Genomic DNA, 10765 nt, shown 5'->3' on the forward strand with positions numbered 1-10765 from the left:
TAACGCTGCTCATTCTAACTTCTGCACGAATAAATACCGCGACACAAAACCAAAAACATTTTTTACATTGAGATTATGAACAGCTACCAGTATGCTAACGTGAATGTCCACAGCAGGTGGTGGACTATTCATTCTCAAAACAGAGGTGGTGCTAATGCTAATGTTAGCATGCTAACTGTGTGGTTTTGCTGTGAAACGCCTTAGACCCCAGAATAAGTCGGGGGAGCGTTGCTGCCTTTGTTTCTTCCAGAACTCCCAATTGACAACAAATGGAGACAAATTTCATACGAAATGAATTTATTTTCGTAACCATGAGCCCGCTACAGAAAAAGGTCCGATATGAGGAAGTGTGAGCTGATCCAGTTGAGAGCGTTTGGATTGGTTCCGATCCAGAAGCTCATCAGGGTTCTGTCAGTCTCTGGTTGGACGCTGTTGGACAAACTGGACTCAAAAGGTCGAGTTCCTCAGAAGTCCGACTTGTTTAATCTGAAATAAATAATTTCCCTGCTGGGATGAATAAAGTAATGTATAACAGAATCAGTAGCTTAAAAAATGTCCCTTGTCCTCTACCACCCTCAGAACCAGAACACATCCGTCCTCAGAGGACAGGACTTGTCCAGTAGATCACCTTTGTTTGGACCGTCCTGTTTCTACAGTTCTGGCCCTGCGTCTGCTTTCTGCTGCATTTTTTGTCTGAGGTGAGGGAGGACAGCCTCCTGGTAGAAGACCTCCAGCTTGGACACCGTCTCATCCCACAGGTCGGGGTCAAAGGTCACGGGGACAATGGCCGTCTCCATCAGAGTGAAGACGACCAGGTCGGCCCGGTCCAGGCCTGTGACGGCCAGCTGGACCTGGATCTGCGTGAAGTAGCTGTGGGACTTCTTCAGGGCGTAAACTGGAGCCTGCGGAGGACAGAGAGGACAGGTGAGACAGAGGACAGGTGAGACAGAGGACAGGTGAGACAGAGGACAGGTAAAGTGACTGAGCCAGGGTTATTATAGTTATCTAGATCTAATGTAACCGCTCAATCGTTTAAAAGTTCTCCTACTGATAGTAATTTGATACTGATGCCTGAAATGATGAAGTATTTCCTTACTCGTAAACCTTCTCAAGATGTTCAACATTACTCATTTTAATTTTTAATTATTTTTTGTTAAGTTCTCATAAAATGACTACTTCGTATTCCGACTTTATTCTCGTTTTCTTAAAACTTGTTTTCTGTTGAGACTCAAGCTGAGAAAAACTGAAATACAAAAAAAACATAACTGAAATAAACAAAACTGGTGATTAATGAATCGGGTTGAAAGGCTAATAAACAGATTAAGAAACACAAAAATGAAGAATAAATTATATTTTCAGTATGTTTTACTTAGTCTTATAAACGCACAATATATTTCCAGTTAGTTATAGCTTTTTTCCATTAATAACAGTTTTTATTCATTTTAGTTAACGAAAATCTTTTCAGTTTCAGTTTTTGTAATTTTATTAGTTTCATTTTACTATAATAACCTTGAGTATTCATTACCCAATTAATGTAAACATAATCAAAATGCAATACTTTGATCTTTCTGAATTCTGCACCTAAAAATGAGCCGAAGTATGAAAAAAATAAAATTACAACTAATAAAAACTCAATAATTTCAAACTAATAAAAGCTAGCACTAAAAACTAAATGAATTAGGCAGAAAGTCAGAACCAAACAACGCCGTGCTCTGTTGGGAGGTTACCTGTCCAGGTGTGTCCCCGTCCAGCAGCTGCAGGCAGAAGGCCGGGTCGTCCCTGCAGGCGTCCTCCACCCTACGGTGCCGGTGTTTGTAGGGACATTTGACCTCCAGACAGAGCAGCCTGCGGCCGCTCCGCGCGTCCACCACGATGCCGTCAGGGCTGGCCGCCAGCCAGGGCCGCTGGCCGTCGATGAACAGGCCGCACTCCAGAACCCGGACGGGTCGGCCCAGCGCCGCCGACTTCAGAGTCTACAGGACGCAACGGGAAACACTTCACACACTCCTCAAAGTCTGTTTTTATCAAGATATTTAAAGGCGCAGTGCAATGTAAAATGTAGTTTTTCTGAGTTTTACATCAAAAATATACCTGGACTGGTGCTTTGATCCTTTTGTTATGCCAGAGTAAATCTTTAATTCTTAAAGAGACGGAGGCCCAATTTCAAGGCATCAGGCAGTTTCATACAGCACTTTAATAACAAGCCAAAGTAACACAGTTACTTGATTATGCTATAAATAGACATGATACTGTCTCTTTAAATATTTTAGAGTTTTGTTACAATTTAAAAAAAAATCTGATTCTTTGATGTTTTAAAATTATTCTTCACATTTTATAGTATTTTGCATTACTAGAATTTTTTTGTTGAAATTTTAGAAAATTAAATTTTTTCTGGTATAAATAATGGCACGCAGCTTCAGGTATTACAGCTGGAAACTAGAGAGCAGGCTGAACTCTGACCTGAACCTTCAGAGCCACATAAAGACGGTTACAAAGTCGGCCTTCTATCACCTGAAGCACATTTCTAAAGTTTCATCCGGGCGTTTATCTTTAGTGGCATTGATTATTGCAGCTGTGTCATCACAGGTCTGCCCAAACGCGTCCAGGTGATGTCGGACCTTTCAGACCCGTTCTATTAACTCACCTGGTACCTGCGGACGACCTCGGCCTCTTTCTCGATGCCCCAGCTCATGGCTCTGGTCTGGACTTTGGGCCCCTCGCCTGTGGCGCCAGCAGATTCATGGACACGACCGATTTGGTTAAAACTGTCAGAACCAGCAGGGTCCAGGTGTCGGTGGGCGGGGCTTACCTGTGATGGCAGCCAGGTACGAAATGGGCGGAGCTTTGCTCTTGCCATTGACGAACCTGGAGTGAGCGATGCGATGGGCCACAGAGGCCGTGATCCGATTCTTCCTCCAGTGGAACCAGTCCTGGTTGGTGCTCTGTCCGCGGGTCAGAACCTCCACCTGCTGCAGCAGGTTCCGGTCCAGTTCGGCCCTTGGGTCCAGCGGGACCTGGTCTGGTGTGGGAGGAGCTTTGTTTTCAGCAGAACCCAGATCCCTCTTGGGTTCTGGTCCTCTGTTAAAACATGGACCGGTCCTGCTGGGATCATGGTTCTTCTGGACCACTCTGGGCTCAGTTCTGGTCTGAGGGTGGTGAGCAGCACCTGGTCTGAACCTCTGACCCTGTTTGCTTGATGCTTGGTCTGCAGTTGGACCTGGATCGTTGTCAGGTGGTCCGCGCGCCCCACCCGGACCGGTTCTGTTGGAGTTCTGGTTCTTCTGGACCGTTTTAGGTTGAGTTCTGGTCTGAGGACGGCGAGTAGCACCGGCTGTGGTTCCACTTCCTGCCATCTGAATGGATGGATGGTACCGGACCTGTGGGATGACGGGTCGCTGGCTCGGAGCAGCTTGGTTCATGTCTGCGCTCCAAACTTAACCAAAACAAACAGAACAAGTCAGTCACTTTAAAAACTTACTAAAAAACTATCTACCCAACCCGAGAGTTTGGTTCTGATCCATGCTTCGGGAGAGGCTTTTATGTTGAAGCAACCAACCCCCAGTTTCTGTTGATGCATAAACTGTTGCTATAGAGACGTGAGTAAACATCTGAACCAGCTCATCCTGTTTTCAACTAACATGTTGCACACGTCAAAAGGGGAAATTGATTATATATAGATATCCCTGAACATCCGGTTCTGGATGAAAAAACGTAAATTTGAAGTTTTTTAAATGAAGTCTGGACTAGTGCTGCCAATCTCGAATAATCTCGAAACAACCCGCGAGGCTTCAGCCTGTGTTTTGTTTTTAAGCCTTTTTAGAGTTAAGGTCCGAGTTCAGGAGAGTTAGCGTTAGTTGGAGCATATTTTACCTGAACGGTGAGTTAATGAGAGCAAGTTGTACCTGTTCAGGAGCCGTTTCAGTCCGATGAAGGTCTTCTCTTCCTTTCGGTACGAAGGGAGAACCGAAACTCTTCTTCTGCTGCTTTTCTTTAATAGCGACGACGAAAGGGAAACGAAACTGACGCTCGGAGGAACTAAACAGATCCGAAAAAAATCCAAATTTAGGATGCGACAAAGCCAGACCCACGAACAGGTGCGAACATGATCCAGCTCGTGATCGTGACTCACCCAGTAATGGTGGGGGGTAGCCGATCTTTTCGTAACATTGTAGCTTTTCCTACCCGACTTTCTCGCTGCGATATGTGGCCGTTTATTTCAACCTTGAGGCGTAGAGGCGATGTCGTATCCGTTTTGATACCCAGCTTAATAAAATCCACAGGCTCACGTTGTTTAAATCCTGCGGGTTTTGAAAGTTGTACCGTGATGTCAGGATGGCCGAGCGGTCTAAGGCGCTGCGTTCAGGTCGCAGTCTCCCCTGGAGGCGTGGGTTCGAATCCCACTTCTGACAGTAACATTTTATCACGTTCACCTGCAGATCTGATCTTAATTTACATGTTTTGACGTCTATAGCAGCAACATTTTGTCGATTTAATTTAGATTTAACGGGAAACAAATCCACATCAAACGGATGAAATTTAATACGTTGCCCTGTATGGAAAGCCAGCAGTGCCAAAGGTGATTCAAATTTTGAGTGGAATTTGAATCAGTTTGAACACAGAATTAGTTTACTGGCCATGATTGTGTCTTGAAATCTGACTTCGGTTTCAAGACATTAAGTGTAAAATATAAACTGTAGAGGAAATAAAATAATAGATATAGAAACAGTCTATGTAGGAATTTTTTAATATGAGAAAAAATAAAAAAAGCCAAGTTAGAGCAGTGGACATGTTTATTTAGTTCCACAACAGAGTAGCCAACAACTTTTTCTGTAGGCGGGGATACTGCATTTTCCGCATCAACATCATGAATGTCTGAGAACCAGTTGTGGCAGAATGTATTCATAAAAATAACTGTTAAAACATCAGCTTTCCCTGTGTTCGATTACCACTTTCGTTTCACATGATGCAATTTGGTCCAATACAAATGACAACTGACTTGATTGATAAAATAATATTTAAGAAGCTGTCTCTGTAGTAAAAGTCTAAACCGTTCATGTCCAGCATGTGTGGGATCTGCAGACACGTTAGTGTCCATTTTCATTCAGTAGAGGTCCTGGATGGAGGGAAGGTCAGTGACTCCACGCAGGCCCAGTTCTTCTAGGTCTAGAGTTCAGAGATATTTGTTTGGTCACATCTGGATTGGACCACTCAGAACCTTAACAGAACAAGGATCTGGATCCAATCCGAACACCTGAAGTTCTGATAAACAGCTGTCCACATGGTAGCGCTGTAGCAGCTGCTGTTCACTCTGACTGTTCTGAATCTCCTGCTCCAGGAAGCATTTGGACCGGCATGCGGGTCTCCCAGGTTTCGGGCCGACTTTACCTGGGTGATCTGGACTCGGCGCTGAACGCCGCTGTGTTGACCAGCAGGAACGTCTCGCTCATCGTCAACGCCAGCGGATTGCCAGACCTCCCCTACCCAGCGCCCGACGGCCTGCAGGTCCTCCACATCCCAGTCCAGGACCGGCCCCATGCCCAGCTGGGTCAGTACTTTGACCCGGTGACGGAGCGGATCCAGCAGAACCAGGCCGGGTCCACTCTGGTCCACTGCACGGCGGGTAGGAGCCGCTCCGCAGCGCTGGTCATGGCTTACCTGATGAGGTAACGGCTCTGGGTTTGGGTCGGTTCTGGTAACACAGCCAGAACAACCAGAAGCAAAGACCCCTGACGTATTTTTGCTAACTTTGAATACGTTTAGTGTTCTTAGCTTCACCTAGATTCATTTTTGAAGATAAATTCTAAAGCGCTAAGGTAAACATTAGCTCCACTATGTTAGCAAATCTTATTTTTAGCTTAGCGATGTGCAATTTATCTGGAAGAATGTACTGAGAAGACGAGACGCTTTAGCATTTTTGCTAACTTTTAAGACGTTTAGCACATTTAGCTTCCCCTAAAACAGAACCGTAACTTTTCCCGGGTCGGTCGGGATCTGAACTCTACCCAACTGTTCTTGTCAGAGATTTCCTGTAAAGTTCTACAGAACCATCATGTAAGTTCTGTTCTGCATCCAGATCTGAAGGCTTCAGCCTCCGTCAGGCCCACGAACTGGTTCTGGAGTGCCGGCCGTTTATCCGACCCAACGCGGGGTTCTGGAGGCAGCTCATGAAGTATGAGAGGGAGCTGTCGGGTCAGAACACGGTGAGAATGGTGGGGACGGCAGCCGGGGTTCTGCCTGAGGCCCTGCCGGACCCGGACGGAGCCGAGTACTGTGTGAACGTCTGAACGCGGTTCTGACCCAAACACAAGATACCAGAACCAGACAGAGACAAGAAAACACGAACATGGTAAAAAAAAAACAGCAGAGAAAGGTTTATTTATACGGCACACAGAAAGATCAGATTGGATCAGATTGGATCGGCACTGGAAGGTCCAGATGGTACTGGGTCAGATCAGTGGGTCAGTACTGGAAGCTCCTCTTGGTCTGGATATCGTCCAGGATCTGCTGCAGCTCCTCATCCTCAAACCGACCCTCCAAACTGAAACCAGAACCAACAGAACCTTAATAACACAGAAATAAAGTCATGTTGGATCAACAGAACCGGTTCTGATCTGGCTGGGTCCAGTTCTGGCCCTGCAGATTTCAGAAATGTCAACAGCTGGGTTACTTCAGAACTTGACCCGGTTCATGACCCATTCATGCGTGTTTAACCAGCAACACGTCCAGAACCAGCAGGATCCGGTCCGTCCTCAGTTAGAAGCGACCGCTGCAGACAGAACCGTTTGGACTTACAGTCACAGACTTACTGCTGCTTGAGATTAAACCAGAACCAACTGCTGTTCATTCAGGTCAAAGAACCGGGTCAACAGCGCCGGCGCTAAGCTAAACATTAGCACCACCACTAGCGAAATTTATTTTAGCTCAGCAATTTAGAATTTTTCTGGGAAAAATTATTTATTTTGTTAACTTTGAAGACGATTAGCTCACTTAGCTTTCTGTAAATGAGTTTTTCTGGATGAATTTTAAAAAATTACTTTGCTGTTTTTCAAACATTCGGTTTAATAAAATTTGACGACTGTTTGAAGTTTTAGTTATTGACTCTCTATGTTCATGCTCTTATTTTAAAATCTGGTTCTTGATTGACGTTCTAATGTTAGAACCACCAACATATTCTGTGAAGAAAACCAGGCTAGGATACGCCCGGTTCTGACCCGACTGGGCTTGGTCGGTACTGACTCACCTGGGGATCAGAGCCTTGGCCTCTTCGGCGGCTTCTGGACACAGATTGGCCAAACTGGCGAGCTCGAACTTATGGAGCTTCTTCTGCAGGAGGAGGCTGCGGAGACAGACAGAACCGGGTCAGAACCTGAGCCGGCCAGCAGACAGAAGTGGGTCAGGTTGAGCTGCGGCACCTGCGCACGGCGGTGATGGTCTCGCGGTTCTTGAAGCGGCTGAAGCGGGCCGTGTAGTTGAGCGTCTTCATGAAGACCTCGGACAGCTCCTGCTCGTCCTCGGCGCTCTCGTTCTGCTGCTTCCGGTGCTCCAGCAGCATGTGGACCTCCGAGTTCAGCAGCGTCTCCGCGTTCTCGAACTCTGCAGAACCAACGGCACCGTCAGAACCTCCACACAATCACCACTGGTTCTGATGGACCCAACCCGGCCTCATACAACAAAACATTAACCTTCAAGTCTGATAAACTGTTGAGTTTATCTACAGAGTGACGCCTATAAAGTTACATAAACAATAATTTGAATTATTTAATTATTTTAAAAAAAGAACTGGGAGTCAATTTTTCAAAGTAACATTTTCACCGTGTTATTCACTCATTTCAAAATGCCACTGTTTCAATAAAAATATTTAATTAGCAGACTAAACTTTTAGATTAAGAGTAAGTATTTAGTTAAATATTTAGTTAGCTAAATAAGCTAGAAATATTTTGCTCCAAACTAAATATTTAAACTTGGAACTCAATATCTTATTTAATTTGGAAATAAATTATTAGTTTGTGAAATAAATATTTACTTTACAAATTAAATATCTAGTTTGTAAATATTTACCTTGCTAACTAAATATTTAGCTCAGATCTAAATTGTTAGTCTAGAGCTAAATATTTAGTTTAAGTAAATATTTACTTTGCTAATTAAATAATTAGCTTATTGAGCTCGTCAACTAATTATTTAGCAGGCGAGCTAAACATGTAGTTTGGGGCTAAATATAGTTTGTAAACTAAATATTTAGCTCAAACATGACTTTGAAAACTGAACTCCAATCTTTTCCTGACAGGCTAAATAAGCCCAATTTATTGCGGTTAATTTCTGACTGTTTAGTTTTACAAATGGCTCCCATATTTATCTCAGGGGTCCAGGATGGAATCTGAAACATCCCACTCCTCTGAGGGGTTCTGGTTCTGACCCATGTGGCTCTGAAGCCACACGCAGCTCGGTTCTGACCCAGAACAACTGATTAACCTCCCTACGTGAGGAAAAGCTCAATTCTGTTGATAAACCCTGAGGTAATGCAGAGAAAACGTAACCATGGTGACAGACCCGGTACAGAGCAGATCTCCGGTCAAGATGCACAGCCTGTTGCCATGTGATGACGGAACAAGGCTGTCTGGGTTATCTGATCAGAACCAGAACCGCTCTGACCACAATGATTCTACTGTTCTCCATTACAAACAACTGAAGTTCGGCCTCGTGGCAGCCGAACACAGTCCAAGAGCGAGTCTTCAGGTGTTGTGTTGAGCTTTGTCACCTTTAGGAAACAGAAGCTGAGAAGCGTCTTCTTCTATGTCTCCGAGCTGCGGAGGAACCGAACTACCTCCGGCCGCCATGATGGAACCGCCGCCGGAGGAGAGTCCCGGTGAGTCCTGTTGTTTCCTGGTAGAACCGGCTGAGTCCTGGCACCGGTAGGTAATCGAGGGATAGTTCGGATGGCGCAGCTGACCCGCGCTGAGCTTTTCACACAAACACAGCCACACTTCCACTACTGCTTCCGCTGCTAGTAACATATACTGCTGCCCCCTGCTGGCTTGGCGGTGTCCATTGGTATAACGGACTGTTTTAGATCCTGAGCCGTCTTTGTGTTGTTGTATGTATTTTATTTATTATTGTATCATACACTTTGTTCTTGTGATAATGATCACAGACTGCATGCTGGGATCAGTAACAGCGTCATACCTGTACTTCCTGTGCTCCTCGCGGAAAGTAAGAGACCGCCAAAGAGTCATAAAAAAGGTTACACTAAAATTACCGTTGATATCTAAAACGATTCGGATGATCCAGTATTATTCAGAAAACATGCTAAGGTCTTGCTTTCAGCCTTATCGAGGACTGTCAAAGCGGGAAAGACTTTATATCACCATTTTAAAAGAGAAAACCGGTTTTAGGGCCACAAGAAAAAAGGAGAATTGCGTTGGCCGGGAATCGAACCCGGGTCAACTGCTTGGAAGGCAGCTATGCTAACCACTATACCACCAACGCTTTCCCGTGTTTAAAGCTGAGCGTGGTGATGCTACAGTTCTGTCGTCAGGCGGTGGCTCAGGTTCAGAGGAGGTTTGCTGGGTGTTTAGTTTTTCTTCTTTTTCTTCTTTAGTCCATTTTGCTCTTTTTTGTTTCCTGCGACTCCGTTTTATTCATGTCATCAATTATAAAGGTCGTTTTATCCTGATCTGTCCACTGGGTGGCGCCATAGATCAAATTTTAGACATTCCTCAATAGAAGTTTTTAAATAGATTTGTTGCTTTTTATTGTGAAAGTTTGTACTAGTAATCTGTCCCAGTTTCCTCCCCAGAGCTTAATATGTATGGAGGACCAAAACTGACATAATAAGAAATAAAAGCATAAATATTTTCCTCAGAGCTCCTGGATGGTAATGTTGAACCTGACTGATAAAAAAGATTTTCTGTTTCTCTAAAGTATGGTCCTGAGGCCTCTGTGGATTTGTGGGGCCCCAGTGGGTCTGATGGAGGTCTATGGGACCCCAAAGCACTGTGCGGCCCCTAAAGGTGTGTAAGCCCCACGATGGAGTGTGGGGCTTTTATCACAAACATGTTACATTCAGAGTGAGACGTCACATCGTTGAACTGTCAAGTTTGACCTGCTGGTCTCTATGACGACCACCAGCCTGTAAACAGACGGCAAGTTTCCATTCAGAGATGAAGAGGAGGAGGAAGAGGAGGGGGGGTGTCTGTGGGAACCCGGCGGGAGGAGAGAGAGAGTCCCTGTGACTTTTACTGTTTCTGTCAGTGTGAGAGTGTTTCTGTGTGTGTGTGGATGGACAGATGAATGAACAGAAGTGTAATTAAATCGTCATCCCTCAGCCTCCGCTGAAGGTCCGTCTCCTCCTCCTCCTCTCTGTGATGCTGAAGGAGGCCCCTGGGGGGCCCGAGGCGCGCAGGGAGCTCTGTCTGTCAGCCAGACGGCCAATCAGAACCAACAGATCGGTACCAAACCAACTCCGGTTCACACAGCAGACCCAGGAGGAAACAGTTAGAGATCATCAGGACCAACCAGCACTGATCTTCTTCATCATCATCATCATTATTATTACCATCATCATTATTATTACCATGACGGTGAAGATGGTGATGATGAAGACAATAAGTAGGTGGTGATTCTAATGATAAGGATGAAGATGACGATGATGGTGATGATGAAAATAAAGATGATAGCTGTTATGCTAATTATGGTAATGATGATGATGAAGATGTAAATTATGAAGATGATGCATATAGAAATGATGATGAAGACGGAAAAGATGAAG

General features: G+C 44.9%; 3 protein-coding genes and 2 non-coding genes across 8 annotated transcripts; 2 read left to right on the top strand and 3 right to left on the bottom strand.

Moving 5' to 3' along the window:
• Window positions 1-280: 280 nt before the first annotated feature.
• LOC111612006 lies at window positions 281-5324 on the bottom strand. 2 transcript variants are annotated; one of them, XM_023351596.1, is made up of 6 exons: window positions 3903-5323; window positions 2810-3433; window positions 2645-2721; window positions 1728-1973; window positions 629-902; window positions 281-486 (listed from the first exon to the last, which is right to left on the bottom strand). In XM_023351596.1, the coding sequence occupies exons 2-5, from the start codon at window positions 3417-3419 to the stop codon at window positions 651-653; spliced, it is 1185 nt and encodes a 394-aa protein (XP_023207364.1). In that variant the 5' UTR covers window positions 3420-3433; window positions 3903-5323; the 3' UTR covers window positions 281-486; window positions 629-650. The 2 variants fall into 2 exon arrangements, with proteins under 2 accessions (XP_023207364.1, XP_023207363.1); XM_023351595.1 differs by having other exon boundaries at window positions 281-902; window positions 3903-5324.
• Window positions 891-6302, top strand: LOC102237711 (dual specificity protein phosphatase 14-like). 3 transcript variants are annotated; one of them, XM_023351599.1, is made up of 3 exons: window positions 891-924; window positions 5336-5663; window positions 6074-6302. In XM_023351599.1, the coding sequence occupies exons 2-3, from the start codon at window positions 5353-5355 to the stop codon at window positions 6282-6284; spliced, it is 522 nt and encodes a 173-aa protein (XP_023207367.1). In that variant the 5' UTR covers window positions 891-924; window positions 5336-5352; the 3' UTR covers window positions 6285-6302. The 3 variants fall into 3 exon arrangements, with proteins under 3 accessions (XP_023207367.1, XP_005808307.2, XP_023207365.1); XM_005808250.3 differs by lacking the exon at window positions 891-924 and adding an exon at window positions 3472-3877; XM_023351597.1 differs by lacking the exon at window positions 891-924 and adding an exon at window positions 4009-4094.
• On the top strand, window positions 4327-4409 carry trnal-cag. The gene has a single exon. It is a non-coding gene; the product is annotated as a tRNA-Leu (tRNA).
• Window positions 6303-6355: 53 nt separating the features above from the next.
• polr2d (RNA polymerase II subunit D) lies at window positions 6356-9000 on the bottom strand. Its single transcript, XM_005808231.3, has 4 exons — window positions 8756-9000; window positions 7413-7593; window positions 7241-7336; window positions 6356-6538 (listed from the first exon to the last, which is right to left on the bottom strand). The coding sequence occupies exons 1-4, from the start codon at window positions 8832-8834 to the stop codon at window positions 6460-6462; spliced, it is 435 nt and encodes a 144-aa protein (XP_005808288.1). The 5' UTR covers window positions 8835-9000; the 3' UTR covers window positions 6356-6459.
• Window positions 9001-9411: 411 nt separating this feature from the next.
• Window positions 9412-9483, bottom strand: trnag-ucc. Its single transcript has one exon. It is a non-coding gene; the product is annotated as a tRNA-Gly (tRNA).
• Window positions 9484-10765: the final 1282 nt, after the last annotated feature.

Source organism: Xiphophorus maculatus, chromosome 18 (genome assembly GCF_002775205.1).
Source record: "Xiphophorus maculatus strain JP 163 A chromosome 18, X_maculatus-5.0-male, whole genome shotgun sequence".
NCBI lineage: Eukaryota > Metazoa > Chordata > Actinopteri > Cyprinodontiformes > Poeciliidae > Xiphophorus > Xiphophorus maculatus.

Coding starts and splice junctions, on each gene's coding strand:
- LOC111612006 (XM_023351595.1), bottom strand. CDS start 3,419: ATGAACCAAGCTGCTCCGAGCCAGCGACCCGTCATCCCACAGGTCCGG. Junction 2,722..2,809: donor GTACCTGGCTGCCATCACAG/GTAAGCCCCGCC, acceptor CTGGCGCCACAG/GCGAGGGGCCCAAAGTCCAG. Junction 903..1,727: donor ACGGGGACACACCTGGACAG/GTAACCTCCCAA, acceptor TGTCCTCCGCAG/GCTCCAGTTTACGCCCTGAA.
- LOC102237711 (XM_023351599.1), top strand. CDS start 5,353: ATGCGGGTCTCCCAGGTTTCGGGCCGACTTTACCTGGGTGATCTGGAC. Junction 5,664..6,073: donor GTCATGGCTTACCTGATGAG/GTAACGGCTCTG, acceptor TTCTGCATCCAG/ATCTGAAGGCTTCAGCCTCC.
- polr2d (XM_005808231.3), bottom strand. CDS start 8,834: ATGGCGGCCGGAGGTAGTTCGGTTCCTCCGCAGCTCGGAGACATAGAA. Junction 7,594..8,755: donor TCAGCTTCTGTTTCCTAAAG/GTGACAAAGCTC, acceptor TTGGTTCTGCAG/AGTTCGAGAACGCGGAGACG. Junction 7,337..7,412: donor ACCATCACCGCCGTGCGCAG/GTGCCGCAGCTC, acceptor CTGTCTCCGCAG/CCTCCTCCTGCAGAAGAAGC.